General features: G+C 62.2%; 4 protein-coding genes across 6 annotated transcripts; 3 read left to right on the forward strand and 1 right to left on the reverse strand.

Moving 5' to 3' along the window:
- The first annotated feature begins 1,978 nt into the window (after positions 1-1,978).
- On the forward strand, positions 1,979-3,540 carry LOC108509040 (interferon-induced transmembrane protein 1-like). Of its 2 annotated transcripts, XM_017838272.1 has the most exons (3): positions 1,981-2,584; positions 3,001-3,151; positions 3,188-3,540. In XM_017838272.1, exons 1-3 carry the CDS (start codon positions 2,369-2,371, stop codon positions 3,202-3,204), a joined length of 384 nt encoding a protein of 127 aa, XP_017693761.1. In that variant the 5' UTR covers positions 1,981-2,368; the 3' UTR covers positions 3,205-3,540. The 2 variants fall into 2 exon arrangements, with proteins under 2 accessions (XP_017693760.1, XP_017693761.1); XM_017838271.1 differs by having other exon boundaries at positions 1,979-2,584; positions 3,001-3,540.
- A 2,034-nt stretch (positions 3,541-5,574) lies between these two features.
- On the forward strand, positions 5,575-6,855 carry LOC108509001 (dispanin subfamily A member 2b-like). Its single transcript, XM_017838217.1, has 2 exons — positions 5,575-5,763; positions 6,428-6,855. The coding sequence occupies exons 1-2, from the start codon at positions 5,575-5,577 to the stop codon at positions 6,590-6,592; spliced, it is 354 nt and encodes a 117-aa protein (XP_017693706.1). The 3' UTR covers positions 6,593-6,855.
- A 743-nt stretch (positions 6,856-7,598) lies between these two features.
- On the forward strand, positions 7,599-8,836 carry LOC108509003 (interferon-induced transmembrane protein 5-like). The gene is made up of 2 exons (XM_017838218.1): positions 7,599-7,757; positions 8,618-8,836. The coding sequence occupies exons 1-2, from the start codon at positions 7,599-7,601 to the stop codon at positions 8,834-8,836; spliced, it is 378 nt and encodes a 125-aa protein (XP_017693707.1).
- A 1,492-nt stretch (positions 8,837-10,328) lies between these two features.
- On the reverse strand, positions 10,329-18,239 carry PGGHG (protein-glucosylgalactosylhydroxylysine glucosidase). 2 transcript variants are annotated; one of them, XR_001878567.1, is made up of 14 exons: positions 17,993-18,239; positions 17,282-17,492; positions 16,029-16,464; positions 15,669-15,788; positions 15,446-15,577; positions 15,027-15,138; positions 14,531-14,603; positions 13,862-13,998; positions 13,343-13,476; positions 13,024-13,119; positions 12,744-12,841; positions 11,057-11,268; positions 10,836-10,964; positions 10,329-10,745 (listed from the first exon to the last, which is right to left on the reverse strand). XR_001878567.1 is itself a non-coding variant. In XM_017838270.1 (13 exons), the coding sequence occupies exons 1-13, from the start codon at positions 18,237-18,239 to the stop codon at positions 10,900-10,902; spliced, it is 2,073 nt and encodes a 690-aa protein (XP_017693759.1). In that variant the 3' UTR covers positions 10,329-10,899. The 2 variants fall into 2 exon arrangements, 1 of the variants encoding a protein (XP_017693759.1); XM_017838270.1 differs by having other exon boundaries at positions 10,329-10,964.
- Between the last annotated feature and the right edge of the window lie 141 nt (positions 18,240-18,380).

Here is an 18,380-nt window from a genome sequence, read left to right on the forward strand (position 1 = left end):
GGCCGGGCCATGCGGGGCGCGCGGGGGGGGGCGGGGATCGTGCACCCCGGGACCGCGTGTCCCGGCCCCGCTCACGGTTCTGCCCTCGGCCCTGCGCGGCGGCGAGGCGGAAGCGAAAGGGATCTCCGTGCCGCGGGGCCGGAGGGGTCGGCGCGATTGGCGACGCGGGGCTTCGGCGGGGCCGCCCCCCGAGCCCTACCCCCCCCCGCAGCGGGGATGGTGCGTTCCCCGGCGGCGGCGGCGGAGGCTGCAGTGCCCGGCCCTGTCCACGGGAGGGCGCGATTCCCGCTCGCCAGTGCGGGATCTGCCGCTGGATGCGGGATCCCACGGGATGGGGTGCGGGGATACCCCGGATCAGCCCCCTCGAGGGGTGCGGGATCCCACGGGATGGGGTGCGGGGATACCTCGGATCAGCCCCCTCGAGGGGTGCGGGATCGATCCCACGGGACGGGGTGCGGGGATACCTCGGATCAGCCCCCTCGATGGCTGCGGGATCGATCCCACGGGACGGGGTGCGGGGATACCTCGGATCAGCCCCCTCGAGGGGTGCGGGGATACCCTGGATAAGCCCCCTTGATGGGTGTGGGGATACCGCGGGATGAGGTGCGAGAATACCTCGGATCAGGCCCCCCGCTGGATGCGGGGATCCCGCGGGATGGGGTGCGGGAATACCCCGGATCAGCCCCCTCGATGGGTGCGGGGATCCCGCGGGATGGGGTACGGGGATACCTCAGATGAGCGCCCTTGATGGGTGCGGGGATCCGACGGGGATCCTTCGGGATGGAGTGCGGGGATACCTTGATCAGGCCCCCCCGCTGGATGCGAGATCCCACGGGATGGGGTGCGGGGGTATCTCAGATCAGCCCCCCCCCCGCTGGGCGCGGGGATCCCGCTGGGAGCGGAATCCCCAGGATCCTCTACACTGGGTGCTGGGACCCCCATGATCCCCCTCGCTGGATGCGGGGATTCCATGGTGCTGGGACCCCCATGATCCCCCTCGCTGGATGCGGGGATTCCATGGGTGCTGGGATCGCCGGGATCCCCCTCGCTGGATGCGGGGATTCCATGGGTGCCGGGATCCCCAGGATCCCCCTCGCGGGATGCGGAGACCCCGGGGGTCACAGCCCCGTGCACCCCAGCCGCCTGTGCTCGGCCGAGCTGAGACCGGCCACAACTCACTGCACCGATGTGCGGACTGGTTCTTCCCTCCGCAGCGCAGCGGTGAAAACAATGGAATTTTCCCCCTCCTCTCCCGTTCCACAGGCTGAGGCAGCGGCTCCTCCTCGCTGTAATCAGTTATTACGGGGAAAAATACACTCACGGCTGGGAAAACTAGAGGGCAGCCCTGGGCTGCGCTTCTCAGAAACCAAATCCCTGTTTCCAGGACCGGGCTGTCCTTGTTTGGTTTATTTAAGCACAAACATTCCCGGACTTGCCAGAAAAATGTTACTGCCTCCTTACAGGACGGCGTATCCGGCGGATTCGGGCGCATTAACACAGTTCAAACACTCTCACACCGTAAAGGCTGTTGGTGCAACAGTTGGGGAGGGGGATTTCAGTAAGAGGACACTCCAGGGGCCATGGAGCTGCATCCCAAGAATCCAAACTGTGGCAGCGGGCGGTTGGGGGTGCCAGAGGGGGGGGGGGCGGCGCCGTGCGGAGGGGACCCTATTTAGGATCTGTTCTTCACGCACCCCAAAACGCTCACAGTTGTCCCCAGGTGGCCACCTGGGGGAGGACAAGGACAAAATAGGGCCAAGGAAAGAGGAGGAGCAAAGAAGGGGGTACAGAAAGAAGGGGAAAGAATGGGGTAAAGAAAGAAGGGGGGAGGAAAAAGCGAGCAAAAAAGGGGGTAAAGAAGGGGCCAAGGGAAGAAGAGGACAACTAAGAATGCAGGGGAGGGGAAAAAGACAGGGAAAAGAATGGGGTAAAGGTTGGACAGAAGGAAAGGGGACAAGGAAAGGGGTCAAAAAAGGGGACAAGGAAAGGGACAGGAAAGGAAGAGGACAAAGAAAGAAAAGGGAAAGAACAGGGTAAAGTGAAAAGGGGGCAAAGAACAGGTAGAGATGAAGACAAGGAAAGAGGGGGGCAAACGAAGGGGCAAAGAAAGGAGAGGGGAAAGGGGTAAAGAAAGGCATAAAGAAGGGGACAAGGAAACAGGTACAGAAAAAGGGATAAAGGAGGGGACGAGGAAAACGGGTCCAGGGTTTTTCCCGCCCTTACCGGGACGTCCGGAGGGGCGGCCTTTTCCCGCCCCATCCTCAGTCTTGAGGAAACGAAACAGCCGTCGGCGAGACCGCCCCCCACTCCCCGTGCCACCTCCTTCCTCGACCACGCCGTTTTCCCTGTGCCGCTGCCGCCGGTGCGCATGAAGAGCCTCGGGATGGAGCAGACGCTGCCGCCCTACGAGGTGCTGCCGACGGGGATGAACATGGACGAGCTGCCCCGGACGACCACGACCACGGCGGTGACGGTGGAGGAGGAGCAGCCGCCCCCCCGAGACCACCTGGTCTGGTCCCTCTTCACCACCCTGTACGGCAACATCTGCTGCCTCGGGTTCCTGGCGTTCTTCTTCTCCGTCAAGGTGGGGCACTCGGGGTGGGGGGGAAGGCTGGGGGGTTGGGGGAAGCCGCGGGGACCCCCACAGAGCCCCCATTGAGCCCACAGAATACCTGACCCCAGGGAGAGCCACGGACCTCACAAAGCTTCAGTTCGGGGGTGTCCAGTGGACCCCACAAGCCCCAGACCAGAGGGTGCCCTGTGGACCCTACAGAGCCTCCCTCTCCATGGACTCCTGGCCCCACAGAGCCCCCGTGGACCCCACAGAGCCCCCTCTCCATGGAGCCCTGGCCCCACAGCGTCCTGGAGTACCCCTGGTGGTTTGGGGGGATTCAGCCCAGGGTGGCAACCTCCAGCACCTCCCACACCTGCCTGCAGCCTTGAGCCCCCCGGGGCCACCCCCTTCCGACCCCACTGACTCTCCCCTCTGCCTCCCCACAGTCCAGGGACCGCAAAGTGCTGGGTGACCGCAGCGGGGCCCTGAGCTACGGCTCCACGGCCAAGTGCCTGAACATCACGGCCCTGGTGCTCAACATCACCGCCGTCGTCATCGTCATCATCGTCCTCGCCGTGGTGTTCAGCGCGGCGAGCCGCTACAACCCAAACAGCTACAGCGATAACTACGGCAATTACGGCCGCGGCTAGCCCACTTAGCACCTCCTCGCTCCACTGGCAGCGAGTTCCCCCAGTGCCTGCCAGGAGCTCCACTCACCCCTCAGCGCCAGGGGGTGCCCCCTGGGACCCGCCGGGGTCCTGTCCCGCTTTCCTCGCTGCCCAAAGCTGTTGTTGAGCCCTTGCTGATGCTGGAAGCGCCCGGGGACCGACACCCTTCCTCAGGTGGGAGCCGAGCACCCCCAAAACGGCCGTGACCTGCTTGCTGCTTTGCTCTGGGTTTGGAGCCCCAGCTGACCCGAAACAATCCCCGGGAGAAGCACTTTGTTTGGAGAAAACCTGGTTCAAATAAAGATTTCTTTCACTTTTGCCCCGGCTCGGTTTTATTTCGGCAGGAAGAGGTTCAGGGTCCCCCCCCCCACCGCAGGGTGGCTGGTTAAGAAACAACATCGGCAGCTGGAGGTGCCTGGGGGGGCGGGGAGGGAAATTGTCTCTAATCGCAGAAACAATGCTCAGGGACACACCCGGCTCCATGAATGCAGATGCTGCACCCACAGGGTCACCCCGAGGACGGGAGGAGAACCTCACCTGTGCCAGGGTGTCACCCAGAGCACCCTCGCCCTCACCGGCCCTCAGGGAGGGCTGGGAGAAAGCAGAGCCGAGGATTAGCTGGACTGGGGGAGGCAGGATGTGCAAAGGGCACGAGCGGGATGAGCTGGAATGTGACTGTGCAGGACAGCAAGGCTGGAGAGGCTCCCGGAGGGAAGGGGGTGGTGGGTGCTGTGGCTCCATCCCGAGTGGCCGTGCTGCACATCTCCCGGGGCTGGATTCCTCGGTGGTTTGGGATACTGGTAAGGTTCACAGATAGAGACAGCCCGGCTGCCCTGGGAACAGCTGCCATGAGGAAGGGGGAACAAATGATGTGTCTTGCTGGCGTGCACGGCTTTTGGTTTCGTTGTTTCACCTCAGCACACGAATTTCCTCACAATCACTCTCCCCATCCTGCGTGGGGGGGTGAGGGGGGGAGGGAAGGGAGCCGTGCTTGGTGGAAGCCACATCCTGCGGTGGAGGTGGGGGGGGAAGGAAGCTGTGCTCTGTGGAAGCCACACGGAGCGCCAGCCGTCCCTGTCCCCTCGCCGGGAGAGCTGGCAGGGCAGCGGGCAGCGATCCGGGGCAGCGATCCTCGCGCCTCCGGCCGCCGCACGTGCCGCTCCCTGCCCGGCCCCGGCCCCGTCCGGAGTGACCGCGGAAAATCCTGGCCCGAGTCCACCTGGCAGAGCTTCGGCTACGCAGCTGTCCTGGCTTCCCCCTTCCCCTCCGTGCTCCTCGCCCTCCCCTCGGCAGGCCCTGGTCCTCGGGGTTGGGGCCCCGCAAGGATGGGAACAAAACCCTGTTTTTCCCTCTCCCCGAGAGCTTCGGGTTCCTGGCAGGACACCGCATTCGTAAGATGTCAGAAATCCCACTCCACAGACACAGCGGGTATTTGTTGCAGGATCCCTGGCACTGAGAGCCCAGTGAATCATTTTTTTGCTCCGTTTCTTCCCGGAAAACACGGGCTCCTTGCTGCAAACGGGGATGTGCTGCCTGCCTGGCCCCACCCTTGGCCTGCCCAAATCCCAGCACATCCAATGGGGAATTGGGACAACGAAGGCCACTACTCTGAGACCCCCTCTTCCTCCTGCTCCCTGTTTTTATCAACAGCTTCCAGCACAAATCCAAAGTGCAGCCCCATACAAACCAAAGCGGAAAAAATTGACCCCTTCCCAGTCCAAACCAGCCACCAGCAAAACCTTCTTCCAGCCCGTGACCACACTGGGCTGCCATGGAGAGCTCCCTCCAGTCTGTCCACTCCAACCCCAAAGTCCTATGGACTCCACTTGGAGTCCCCAGAGTCCCCTCAAATCCCCTTGGGGTTCACAAAGTCCCCTCAAATCACCTTGGAGTCCCCAAAGCCCCCTTGAGTCCCCTTGGAGTCCATAAGGTCCCACAGAGTTCCCTTGGAGTCCCCAAAGTCTCTTTGAATCGCCCCAAAGTTCCCAAGCCCCCCTGGATTCCCCTAAGTGCCCTTCAGAGTCCCCAAGCTCCCTTGGAGACCCCTGAAGTCCCCTCAGAGTCCCTAAAATCTCCTCAGAGTCGTTTCAGAGCTCCCAAGACCCTTTAAGCCCCCCAAAGTCCTCAAGTCCCATTGGAGCCCCGCAGGGTCCCCTGGAGCCCCCAGGCTCCCCTCGGAGCCTCTTGAGTCCCCTTAAGCCCCCCCGGTCCCCCAGAGCTGCTCTGCACCCCCAGCCCACGCGGGGTGGGGGTCCTGGATGGCCGTGTCCCCCCCCCCCGCGCGGGGCGGTGCGGGGCCAATCCCCCGCCCTGGGCGCGCTCCATTCCAGTTCCAGGAACTCATTCCCGGCCATGGAGACCCGACAGGCGGACGTGTCCATCCCACTGCAGTCCTCCGGTTGGGGGTCGGCTGCCCCTGGTCCCCGGGCGGACCCGCCGCCCCGGGACTATGTGCTCTGGTCGCTGCTCAACGTGGTGCTGTGGTGCGCGGTGGCCGGGCTGGGCTGCCTCGGCTTCCCCCCGCTCGTCTACTCCATCAAGGTGAGGGGGGCGACCAGGGACCCCCACCCGACACCCTGGATCTAGCCCTGATCGGCCCCGGGACACCTCACCCAGAGTGACCCCCAGCCAGCTCCTCCCAGGCCCCCGCGAAGGAGCCCGGCACGGGACCCCCGGCACGTCCCGACCTCCTCCCCGGCTTGGGATGCCCTGACCCAACCCAGCTCGGGATGCCCGACACGTCTCGACCCTCTCCCCGACTCAGGACCCCCCAACCCAGCCAGGGACCCCCCGACATGTCCCGACCCCCTCCCCGACTCGGGAGCCCCTGACCCAGCCCGACTCAGACCTTTCCCTCACCTCGGGACCCTCCAGTCCTGTCCGCCCCGACCCAGCCCTCCCTGACACCACCGCGGTCCCCAGATTCCATCTCCCGCCCTGGACCCCTGATCTGCACTCTCACCTCCAACCCCCCACTTCCACCCCTCCCTGGGACCCCAGTGCTGTGTCCCACCCCTCGACCCTGCACCCCCCAGTGCCGTGACCGCCGGGCGGGTGGAGGAACAGGCAGTGCCCGGCGCCTTCCCCCCCTGCCCCGGGTGACACATCCCTGGGGTCCCAGCACAACCCCGCAGCCGCCTCCGGGGCCGGGTTGGGCCCCCAACCAGTTCCCCCCATTCTGAGCCCCCCCGTTTACCCCCCCCAGGCCCGTGACTGCAAGTTGCTGGGGGACCTGGAGGGTGCCCGGCGTCACGGCTCCCGCGCCAGGGTGGCAAACATCATCTGCTCCGTGCTGGTAACCCTCGTGTTGGTGGTCTTCATCATCATCATCATCATCATCTTCATGACCACCATGCTGGAGAACCCCTGACTGCCGCCTGGCCCCCACCCGCGGGGGGCTTCTCCCCCTCCTCCTGCCCCGCAAACGTGCCCGCTCGGGGCTCGGGGGCTCGGGGAGTGAGCCCCGTCTCCTCGCTGCTGCCCCCCGGGTGTCCCCGCACAGCCGCGGGAGGGGATGGGGCGGGGGGTGTGGGGGGCAGCCCCCTCCCCTCCTTTTCTCTGCTCTTGCGCTTCCTGGCACCTGCGACACACCTGTCAGTCCCTGCTGCCACCAATAAAGCTCGTCCTGCCAAACCCCCTCGTTGTCACCTCATTCGCCACGGGACAGAGTAGAGGGTCCTCGCGCGACTTCGTGGGACCCTCCTCGTTCTCTTCCCTCCTCCTCTTTATTCCTCTCCTCCTCCTCTTCCTCCTCCTCCTTGCCCTGCCTCCATCCCGCCGCAGGACTGAGTGCTTCCAGCCCAGATCCCAAGGAAGTTCCTTTCCAAAAATCTCAGGTGTGGCAAAAGAAGGAAATAAAAGACCCTCCGTGATTTTTGGCTGCCCCCCCCCACCGCAGCGCCCTCTCCCCCCCACTGCCAGGGAGCCCCGTGGATGCGGCTCTTCCACCTTTCCCTATTAACCTGCCATTTCATCCCTCCCGTAGCCCAAAGGTGCTGCCAAGGAGGGGTCTGCCCTGCCCAGCTCACCTGGAGGGTTGGGGCTGGAGGTCCCGGTGCCAGCCAGCGCCGCGGGGGTCCTGGTACCGGGGGGTCTGTCTTGGGATGACCTCAGACGGTGTTGGAGTCAGCTCACGGCACTGCCCACGCTGGAGCCATCCGTGCCCCTCATCCCCGGCGGGAAAGCTGGCTATAAAAAGCTTTCCCAGGCTCGCCATCCCAGCGCTTCTCCCAGCTCCCAGCCCAGCCTGTTGGAGAACCGCATCCCGCAGAGCTGTAATTTCCCAGGTTTATATTTAGCGGGGCAGGGCTATATAAGAGGTGCCCAGCCGTGCTCCCCTCAGGCTGCTGGAGCCGCGGGTGCCCCTCTCCGTGGCCATGGACACCTCGTACCCGCGGGAGGACGAGCCGCCCCGCAAGCGGGGACCACCCCCCGCCGCCCCCCCGCCCCGCGACCACCTCGTCTGGGCCATCTTCAACACCCTCTACATGAATTTCTGCTGCCTGGGCTTCGTGGCGCTCGCCTTCGCCGTCAAGGTACCGGCACCCGGCAGGACCGGAGCGTTTGGGGGTCTCCGGGAACCCCTCGCCACCTAGATGCCGAGGGAGGGATTGCCGAGGAGGCACAGAGCACCTGGGATAACTCCTGGGGGGGTGGGATAGGGGGGAGGGAGCCCAACACCCGCCAGAAGCAAGGGACGCTGGCAACTGGTGAATCCTCCCTGCTGTGTTCCTGCCACCCGTCAGGGACGTTGTGGGACCCCCTGGATAACCACAGCCCCCTGCCCACGCTCCGAGGACCAGCTGCTTCATCCTAGAAAGTGCCGTGGGGGCTGTGATGTCCTCAGGCCCCCGGCCCAGCCCTTTGGCAGGAGCAGCTCCAGCTGGACTGGAGCGGGGTGGAAAGATGGGAGCAGGAAGGAGCTGGAGCCAGTGAGGCTCTGGAGGAAGCAGGAGGGAAAATCCCAGCTCCAGCTTGACTGGACCAGAACAGAAAGATCCTGGGGGCAAGAAGGAGCTGGTGCCAGTGAGGCTCTGGAGGGAAGAAGCAGGAGGGAAAATCCCAGAGGCAAAGGAAGTGGGGCCAGAGGGGAACGGGAGCATGTGGAGCAGGGGCAGCCTGGAACGGATGGATGGATGGATGGATGGATGGATGGATGGATGGATGGATGGGTGGCTAAACTGTGGGCTGCAAGGGGGCTAAAGCCCTGGAGTGAGGCTGGGAGAGGCACAGGAGGGGGCTGCAGGAAGGGGGCTGCAGGAAAAGGGCTGAGGAAAAGGGGGCTGAGGAAAGGGGGTGCAGGAGACAGATGTGGGAAGGGGATTGAAGGGAAGGGGGTTGAGGGGAAGGGGGCTGAGAGAAGGGGCTGCAGGAGGGGTCTGTCCTCCCGTTGCAGGCGCGGGACCGGAAGGTGTCTGGGGACGTGGAAGCCGCTCGGCACTTCAGCTCCAAGGCCCGGTGCTACAACGCCCTGGCCACGGCGGGCAGCGTGGTGCTGCCACTGCTGATCGTCGCCCTCGTCGTCACCGGCGTCATCCACCTCTCCAAGCTCGCCCAGGACTCCGTCGGCTTCTTCACTTACCAGCTCGGCGGGAGGGACGACGAGGACCACTGATGGGGGCGGGGTGAAGGGCTCGTGGAACCTCCTTCGCGCCGCTGGTGGCTCCCCAAAAAAGGGCCACCACCCCTCTCTGCCACCCCAGGCCACGGCCACCAGCTCTGACACCCACGGGGCACGGCGTGGCCGGTTTGGGGGGGCAGCTCCAGGGGCTTCTCCTCCACTACTATGACCCCTCCCTGCCTGGCCTGACCCCCCTCCCCGCCACGCTTTGGGGGCAGAGCAGTTATTTTCATTTATCTTGTGATTTGGGTTTTTTTATCTCCCGTTATCCCCCCCCCCGTGTGGAGCTCAGCCTCCCTCCAGCTTCCGTGATCACTATTTAAATCATTAAACGTTTCACACAGCGTGAGTTTCTGCCTGTGGAGGGGTGGGGGGGGACAAGGGGGGTGCCAAAGGAAAAACGTAAACAAGGATTTTTGGCTCCAGTTGAGCTCCCTGCGGCCAGGAGACGCTGCAATCCCCAGGACCACCGGCCACCAGGACCCCCGTGACCGAGGAGGGGAGGGAGCAAAGAAGCTCCTTGGCCCCGTGGGGACATGCTGAAGCTAATGGTGTGTCACCCTCCCAGGGGGAGCTGAGACCTGCAAACTCATTGCAGCAACACAGACATCCCCAGCAGGTCCCCGTCCAGGACGGGGAGGTGTGTGTGGGACGCAGCCCCACTGCTCCCTGCTGTCCCTCCCTGGGCTGGAGACGGCTCATTTTGGCTAAACGGGACTAAAGGATCCCTTTTTTGCAGCTAAACCCCCTTTAGTGCCATGACCAGACCTGGCTCAGTGTGGGGCTTTATCCCAGCCCCATCCAAATCCCAGTCCGGGTGCAGCTCTCCGGGCTGGTACCGGAGCGAGGGGACGGTGCGTCCCTTTGTCCTGCCAAGAGCTGCAGCTAATTAGGGGCTGGTGGCTCTGATGAGGCCGGAGCAAGAGGCCGGGTAATTACACGGCAGGAGAGTCCCTGCTCCTCCCCTAAGCATTCCCAGATGCCGCGGGGCAGGGAGCGGCCGCGGGGCTTTATATAAACCCGGCCAAGATTCCTGGGGTTGGTTTGGCGAGGACAGACCCCACGGGGCAGGGAACGCCTCCGGCACTCCCTCCTTCCCCCCAGGGCTGCCCTGCACTGAGCCCCGGCAAGGACGGGGAGGTGAGAGGGAGGATGCTGTGAGACCCAGGGCTGGGGGTGCCATGCCCCCCTCCCCGTACGGGCACAGCCCTTCCTTGGGGTTTCTGGGGCACCAAAGACTCCCTGAGCAAACCCACAGCAGCGTTTTGCTCTCCCCGAGGCTGCTCGTGCCTGGAAAAACACCGCCCATGTCACCCGTCTGACATGATGATATCACGGATCACTGATGTCCCGGCTTCCTGCAGCCCTTCAGACGCCAAGTTAGAAAGGATTTAACTCCAAAGCTGCTTGACAAGAGCGGGAATAGTGTAGATGAGGGGTTTGAAAACACAGTAGAGATGTTACACACCAGAAAACGGGAAAGGAGCTCTGTGCTGCCAACACGGGGCTAAAAGGCTTTTGGCTGCGTATTTTGGACTGATATCAGTGCCAAAACACCACTCATCTGGTGAAGCAACAGTGGCTGAGGCTCCACAGCCCTTTCAACCCACGGAGCAACATGAGGGGAAGGCAAGGACCAGGGCAGTACATGCTGGAGGAGCTGGAGTCAGGGTCACAGATCCCTTCAGGAAGGGACTTCCTTACAAATGCAGATACAGAGAGCACAAACAACTCCTGAGTGTTTAGAAAATTAATTTGGAATGGTCATTTTCAGGCTTGATTTCGCCTCCTGTGCTGAGTGAGAGACACTGGAGGTGCGTGAAGGGGATTCTGGGGCTCAGTGCCCCCAGAACACACATGTTGACCCCCTGCCATGGTCACAGCTCTGTGGACACCCCCCCTCCTTGGGAACATGAGGATAGGTGGCACACTCAGTCCTGGGGGGCCAAGGGCTCATGGCACAGCCTGGGACTCCCCCTCTGCCCACCGTTACCTTCCCCCTTTGCCAACATCCTGGATCCGCTGCTCCCGCGGGCAAAACCTGGACCAGCCAAGGTTTAGGGGGTCCTGGTGGGTGACCTCTGGATCCAGCCGGGTGCCATGGGGAAGGAGACACTCTGCCCTGCAACAAAAAACACCCTTGTGTGAGGTATGGGAATGGTTTCTCCCCAAATTCTTTATCTCGGGGAGCGGAGCCGGGTGCTGCTGCCGTACCCTCCCGCAGGGGAAAGCGGTGCCCCGACTCCAGCACTGCCTCCAGGGGAGATGCCAGAGGGTCCTGGGAGGTCTCAGTCACTTCCATACAGATCTCTGCTGTGGTGATGGCGAAATCCAGTTTGTTGCCCAGGTAGGAGATGCCGGAGAGCTTCAGCTCGGTGATGTCGTGGGGAAAGGCGGGATCGAAGCGGAGGCCGGACCTCGAGATCCTGGAAAGGCAGGAGCACGTCAGGGTGCCAACTACAGGAGCCACAGGTGAACAACCTCTGGGGTGTGGCCACCTCTCCAGGCATCTCCACCTCGTGCACCCCGGAGGAGTGTGAAAGTATCCTCAGTGCATCCAAGGATCTCTGGGCAAATCAGGAACACACCGATGGAGCATCTGCTGAGGAGCTACAGGGGCCATAATTTCACAGCCCAGCACCCAAAGACGTTCCTGTCCCCCTCCAGTTCCACAGTTTGGGCCTGGGGTTTCCTTAAGGTTGGATTTTATACTTTTTTTAATTAAAAAAAAAAAAAAAAAGGAGAAAAATGTATTATTCTTTTCTTCTGGGGCAGCTCAGTTCCAGACACCCACCTCGGTTCCCACTCCCGCGGTTTGGAGGGCTGGAAGCACAGCTGTTCGTGCTCCTTCTCCAGAGATAGTGGAGCAAACAGCCTGACACTTCCTCCAGCCCTGATTCAAAGCCAAACAGCCTGTGTGGGTGTTGGCTCTGGGTGAGGAAAAACAACGGTCACTGTTGTCTCCGACCCAGATCTTGGCACACGAGAGCTCTTGACCATCAACTCCAGCATGTTGAGAGGGACTGGAGAGGGCTCGAGGGAGGCTCGAGAGCCTGGAGAGCCCCAGTGCCAGGCAGGATCTGTGCCCTATGGTGGGAAGGGCAGGAGCACGGCCCCCAGGGCTGCACAGTGTCATCCCAACCTCTGGAAGTTTGGCCGGAGCCCCAAAGCCCGTGGCTTGTGCCTGTCCCACGAGGGGCCCGACCCGACACACCCGGGGTGCCTGGAGACCTCCCAGCTCGGCCAAAGCCGAGGCTGAGGTTTCCAGCTGGGAATACTGCAGCTCACACCCAGCTCCACCAAGGAATGGGTGGGTTTTCCAGCTGGGAATACGGCAGCTCAAACCCCAGCTCCACCAAGGAACTGGTGGGTTTCCCAGCGCCTCTGGCCACACACACGGAGTAAAAACACGTGGTTAGTGCTGGAAGTTTTCACTGGCAATCAAAAGGCTTGATCCAGCCTCAGTTAAACCAAGAATAGGTTTAAGAGGCGATGGCTCCAGGGTGGAAACCACCAGATACGAGACACAGCTCTGAAATTACATGAACAGCTCCCTGTTTTCCCGAGATATTTTAAAGCTGAGGAGATGCCTGCTCAGCACTTCCCTCCACGGAGGCTCCCAGAGCCACGTGTGTGCAGGGGGCCACAGAGGGGGCTGTAGAAGGTGTTTCCTCACCCCATCCAAAGGAGAAAAGATGATGTTAAAGAAGGTGTTTCCTCACCCCATCCAAAGGAGACAGGAGGATGTTGCAGCTGAGCCAGAGAAGAGCCTTAGGGAATGGCATTTTACTTCCCAAATGTGTCCCAGACCGAGTCTCTCGCCTGTTCCCAATCTTGCTCCAACCAAACAGGGACATTTCAAGGGACAAGCAGGAATTAAATGTCACACAACAGGTCTCACCTGAACCCTGTGTAGCCGAAGAGGATGGCTTGCAGAAATCCACCCATCCCTGTCAGGAAGTTCACAGCTCCCGAACCATCCGAGTTCTCCACCCAGACCTGCACTGGCACGAGAAAGAAACAACTCAGGAGTTGATTTGGGACACTTTCAGGCAGTTTTGTGGGTTTGAATGTCGTTGTCACCGTCCCTGTCACACATCTGGGGCATCTCTCAGTGGGATGTCACCTACTTGGGAGCAGGTGAGACACAAACCAGAGGGACTTGCAGCCCCGCCACTCACCTTGAAGGGCTCTGTGATGTTGCTGAAGCACTTGTGCAGTTGGCTCTGGGCTCTCTGCACCTCCTTCAGCTCCAGCCAGCCCACGGCAAACATGCTCTGCCAGGGAGGGAAAGGGTCTGTCGCTGCTGCTGGTGCCAGTGCCACCATCCCGACCCAGAGCCAACGCCCCCCGCACACACCCCAGCCCTGCACCGTCCGCCCTCCCCAGGGCTCTGGAGCAGGTCTGATGAATCCTGCCTGGTGGGTCTGGCAGTCACTGTCCTGGATGGAAACAACCCCCCAAGGGCAAATCCCGCCCTGGGCTCTGCCCTCTCCGTACCCAGGTCATGGCTGGCCCGGCCGGGTCGGTGACGGGCTCGTACATCTCCAGGTCGTTCCTCCGGACCTCGGCGCTCATGGGGTGCATCAGTGGGAAGCCGAGCAGGACCACGTCAGCTTGTTTCACTGGCTCACCTGGGGGGAGAGGGGCCAGCCAGCCAGTGGGCACTGTCTGGGAATGACGGCCCAAGGGGCCGGTTGGACCGCGGGCATGAGCCGGGAACAACAGACTGATGGATGCACCTGACTGTCACCAAGGGGGTCACAGCAACCTTGTTACCTGCAGTAAGACTCTTCCTACTCTGTGCTCCCAAATTTCCTCATTTTTTCAGCCCACTAATGAGAAACGACCCAGGGAGGTGGGAAAACCATCCCCAAGCCTGGCTCTCCGCACCCGGGAAGCGGCAGGAGCTCTTCTTTCACCATTCCCAAGTCTGAACCAGTCGGAGTCCTGCTCCTTCCAGGGTTAAAAGTGTGACCCGTGGCTGCCTCCAAGGGCTGCCCCTGCCTCCCTGCTCACCTGGGCTGTAGCCATCATACTCGGGGTGATATTTCCTCTCTGCATCAAACGGCACTTTGATTTTCCTGGCACGATCCTCCCACTCCTCTGGCACTGGGAGCAGCAGGTCCCGAGCAACTTCAGCAGCAAAGTTTAGGCTGGAAAAAGGTAGAAACGATGTGTTATGTCAGGGATGGGTGACGGTGGAAGGAGAAAAGAGACAGAAGGAGATGATTAAGCTGCGGAAAAAGCTGCTGTGGAAGAACAGGGGTCAGAGATTGAGCCGGGGGTAACGCTTCCTGTCACGGAGCCAGGAGCTCATTCCTCTGGCTGTGGGTGTCTCCAGCTGGCTAATTGCACAGACATCTCATGGAATGCAGAGGGAGAAGCCCCACTGTGAAGGGAGATCCCTCTCAGTCTCACATGGGCACCTGAGGAGTGGCCATGGCCCCACCTACTCCTTCCTCTGACTGCAGAGGGGTGACAGGGAGAGGGGTGTGAGGAGACGGAAGAAGCATCCCCTCGGGAGCCCCACTGCCTCCCGTCCCTGCAGAGTGGGAGAGAGGAGAGCCAGGCAGTGCTTCCAGGAAGCAGAGAGCTGGACAGCGTTTCAAGGAGGCAGAGAGCCGGACAGCGTTTCCAGGAGGCAGAGAGCCAGGCAGTGATTCCAGGTGACATCCCACACGTTACCTGCGCCGGGCCACGGCGTTGGTGTAAGCGGAGTTATCGACCTGGTGGTGATACTCGTCTGGGGGCATGACACCTGGGGGGACAGGAGGGCACACTTCACACCTGAGCACACCCAGGGGTCCTGGGCCCCTCCTCAGGGGCATGGCTGGAGAATGGGGAACGTCCCGCCTGCCCAGCCGGAGGTGCAGCCTCTGGCAGGATCCCACATGGTCTCAGTGGGATGCTCGATAAAAGAACACCTGTGGTACTGGTGGTGAAGGAGGAACAACCTGGGTTACAGCTTTGGCTGATGGGTGTAGGTACCTCATCCTGAGGGCATCTCCCCCCACTTCACGGGCAAGGGAACCTTCGAGTCACGGAATCCCAGGGTAGACAGGGTTGGGAGAGGCCTTAAAACTCACCCAGTTCCACACCCCTGCCATGGGCAGGGACACCTTCCACTAGACCAGGTGGCTCTGAACCTCTGCTTTCTACCCCCTTCCCATGGCACGGGTACCTCTGATGTGGTAGAGCTGCTCCTCCTCGCTCCACACCATCCTGCTGCACCAGTACTGAGCTACGGCTTCCACCAGCTCCCAGCCCCCGTCCTCCCGGAACAGCTTCTGGTCCTGGGGGAGCCAAAGCCAGGGAAAAACAGGGGCATGAGGGAGACCTCACCAGACCCAAAATCAGCAGGAGGTCGGACAGGAGCTCTGAGGAGATGGAGGGGACAGGAGGAAAAGTCAGAAAACTGGCCTGGATTGAGCCAACAGGGTGCTGAGACACCCACGGGAGCACGGACAGATGAGGCAAGGCTGAGGGAGGGACCCCGAGGAGCAGACAGAGCAGAATTCCTCTGGGAAGGGACGGTGACAGTCACCAGGTGTCCCATGGGCCCTGCCACTGGGCCGCCCAGGCGGTACAAACTCCCCTTACCTGCGTGGTGCAGTAATACTGCTCGAAGGCCATCAGGACGTCCCCGGTGACGTGGATCTCCTGGGCCCCATAGATCTCCTCGGGGCACACCTCGCGGCCGGTGGCTGCGCTCTCCCACGGGAACTTGGCGCCCTGCCAGCAGGAAACAACCCTAACCTTGAGGGCCTCCCCTCCCGGGGACAGGGGCCGGTGACGTGCCCTCAGCCCGCCGTCCCTGTCCCACCTCGTAGCCTTGTTCCCGCGCGTTGCGCACGGCCCCCGCCAGCGTGCGGATCCGGTACTCCAGGATGGCCCGGGCAGCTTCAGGGTAAAGCAGCAGGATGTCGGGGAACATCCAGGTGTCCTGCGGGGCAAGGTGGTGGGACTGGCTGGTGGGGCACCGCCAGCTTCGCCCTTCAGTGGAAGGATGGAGTGTTCTCCACCCCTACTGAAGGACAGTCTTCGCCGTCCTTATTAAAGGATAGTCTTTTCCATCCCAATAGAAGGATGGAGTTTTCCCCATCCCAATGGAACGATGCCATCTTCTCCATCCCAGTCACTGTGCCAAGCCCCCGGGTTACCAGCCAGCACGGCTCCCACTCACCTGGTCCCAGAAGATGTGTCCCCAGTAGTCCTCACCCCGGGTTCCGTTGGACAAGCCGCCAGGGCTGATGCCATGGAAGAGGAATCCCGGGCTGCCCCGGGGCGGGAGGGCACTCAGCAGGTAGTAGAGGCAGCCGTGCAGGGCCTGCTGCAGGGCCGGGGGCCCGTCCAGCTCCACGGAGCAGCGCCGGCGCAGCGCGGCCCAGGCGCGGGTGTGGGAGCGGAGCAGGGCCCCCGCGGCCATCAGGGACAGCCCCTCGCCGTAGCTCCCCTTGGCCTCCTCCTCGCTCTCGGCCACGGCCGTCAGGAACTCCCAGGAGCGCTCCCGCTCCTCCCCACCCAGCGTCAGGGAGGGTGGGACGGGGGTCCAGAGCATGTGAACGGTGGGACGGGGCCCCCCCTCCACCTCAGGAACCAGCGTCTGCCCATGGACGTAGCTGTGGGAGACAGGGAGGGGTGGGGCGGGGAGCGTGGGGCAGGGGGGACCCCGTGCACATCCAGCACCCAGAGGGGACTCCAAGGTGCCAGGCTCCCATTCCCAGATGGAAACTGCCTCATCCCCACACTTCAGCTCCGCTGCCGTCCCATCCTCAACGTGCAGGATACTGAGGTTCGTCAGAGAATCCCAGAATGGTTTGGCTTGGAAGGGACCTTAAAGCCCACCCAGTCCCACCCCCTGCCACAGGCAGGGACACCTTCCACTAGCCCAGGTTGCTCCAAGCCCCGTCCAACCTGGCCTTGGACACTTCCAGGGATGAGGCAGCCACAGCTTCTCTGGGCAACCTGTGCCAGGGCCTCAGCACCCTCACAGGGAAGGATTTCTTCCCAATATCCCATCTAACCCTGCCCTCTTTCAGTGCGAAGCCCCAACAAATGGTTCCCAATCCCAGGAATCTAGTTCTAAAGGTCATCTCCTCCAAACTCCCCATCTTCCCCAGTCTTGCTTCTTTGGAATCACATCTGACCCCTGGGGCCTTTGTTGCTCTTACACACCAGTGTAAGGGATAATTCTGGAGCTGCAACCATATAAAAATGTTTCTATGCTTAATTTGAGGGGAAGTTTTATACACCTGCCAGGAAAAAGCAGGCGTGCAGAAGCCTCCACGCCACACACCAATCCAGCCCCACACCACCCACCATTCCAGCCCAGCTCCAGCCTCACATCCGCAGTTTAGTGCCCAGAGCAGAGTGGGCAGTGTGCCACAGCCCACGGAGGGTGGGCTCAGGGCAGGGACCCCCGTCCCCCACACTCACTGTGCTCCCTGGAAGTCTGGCCCTGGGAGCAGGTCCAGGTCCTGGCTCTGTGGCACGAACGGGGTCTGGAGCTGGATGGTGACGGGCTGTGTGGAGCGATCCAAGCGCCGGATGGTGACGCTGAAGGCCATCAGGTGGACCAGGGAGTGGTGGGCGTAGAGCTGCTGGGTGGCCACGTAACCAGGGCACTGAATTGTGTGGCTGAAGGTCCCTGCAAGCACAGCGAGAGCCTTTGGCACCCGCAGGTCCCGGTGTTCTGTCCCAGATTCCTACCCCTTCCCTATCTACTGGTTCCTGCTGGCCTTTCCCAGGTCCAGATCCAGCTGTTGACCAGACAGCGCTGCTGACACTGCCCCTGGCCGAGCTGCTGAGGGATGGTTTGTGCCATCAAACATTTTATCAGGCTTCATGATTTGCTAAACCTGCTAATCCAGCAGGGATTGAGCTACAGCCTGAAAACTGAAAGCTGCTTATTTTACTGTTATATTACTTACACATGAAAGGGGGCTCATGAGTGAAACTTATTATATGAAAGGGGAATTTTTCCAGTTGCTTCAGAAGGACAACACCCTGAGGTGAACAGAGAACGAGAAGAGGTGACTGTACAGAAGTGAGAATTCAACCTCCAGGAGAGGGCAGGGAAGGAGCTTGAGGGGAAGGCGTGTCAGATTTGGGATGGGGAGGTTCCTCCCCGCTCCCAGCTCAGCTCACCTGTCCGGGTGTTCAGGGTGAAGCTCTCGGCGGGGCCGTCTGTGCCGGGCACCGCCACCCGCACGCCGAGGGGGCTGGGGACATCGGCGCGGTGCGTGTCCCCCGCGGCCCCGCTGTACACGCCGCCCACGTGCAGGATGTCGCGGAAGGAGCGGGTGCCCAGGTACGCGTTGGTCACCGTGGGCAGCAGCCGCGGGTCCGCGGGCAGCGCCCGGGCCGTGAACACCGCGGGGTCCCCCTCGGCCATCGCCACCGCCCCCACCTGCGGAGCGGCACGGCCGGGACGGGGGGTGAGGGGACGAGCTGCTGCTCCGCTCCCCGGCACGTCCCCGGGACGGGGGGTGAGGGGACGAGCTGCTGCTCCGCTCCCCGGCACGTCCCCGGGACG

Source organism: Lepidothrix coronata, unplaced genomic scaffold (genome assembly GCF_001604755.1).
Source record: "Lepidothrix coronata isolate B3197 unplaced genomic scaffold, Lepidothrix_coronata-1.0 Scaffold329, whole genome shotgun sequence".
In the NCBI taxonomy this organism is placed as follows: Eukaryota; Metazoa; Chordata; class Aves; order Passeriformes; family Pipridae; genus Lepidothrix; species Lepidothrix coronata.

Bases quoted from the DNA above. Each gene is read 5' to 3' on its own strand.
- LOC108509003 (XM_017838218.1), top strand. From the start codon at position 7,599: ATGGACACCTCGTACCCGCGGGAGGACGAGCCGCCCCGCAAGCGGGGA. The intron at 7,758-8,617 runs GTACCGGCACCC...CTCCCGTTGCAG, and splicing joins CGCTCGCCTTCGCCGTCAAG to GCGCGGGACCGGAAGGTGTC.
- LOC108509001 (XM_017838217.1), top strand. From the start codon at position 5,575: ATGGAGACCCGACAGGCGGACGTGTCCATCCCACTGCAGTCCTCCGGT. The intron at 5,764-6,427 runs GTGAGGGGGGCG...TACCCCCCCCAG, and splicing joins CGCTCGTCTACTCCATCAAG to GCCCGTGACTGCAAGTTGCT.
- PGGHG (XM_017838270.1), bottom strand. From the start codon at position 18,239: ATGGCCGAGGGGGACCCCGCGGTGTTCACGGCCCGGGCGCTGCCCGCG. The intron at 16,465-17,281 runs GTGAGTGTGGGG...TGTCTCCCACAG, and splicing joins CCAGACTTCCAGGGAGCACA to CTACGTCCATGGGCAGACGC. The intron at 11,269-12,743 runs GTGAGACCTGTT...CTGCCTTTCCAG, and splicing joins TTCGGCTACACAGGGTTCAG to GATCTCGAGGTCCGGCCTCC.
- LOC108509040 (XM_017838271.1), top strand. From the start codon at position 2,369: ATGAAGAGCCTCGGGATGGAGCAGACGCTGCCGCCCTACGAGGTGCTG. The intron at 2,585-3,000 runs GTGGGGCACTCG...GCCTCCCCACAG, and splicing joins CGTTCTTCTTCTCCGTCAAG to TCCAGGGACCGCAAAGTGCT.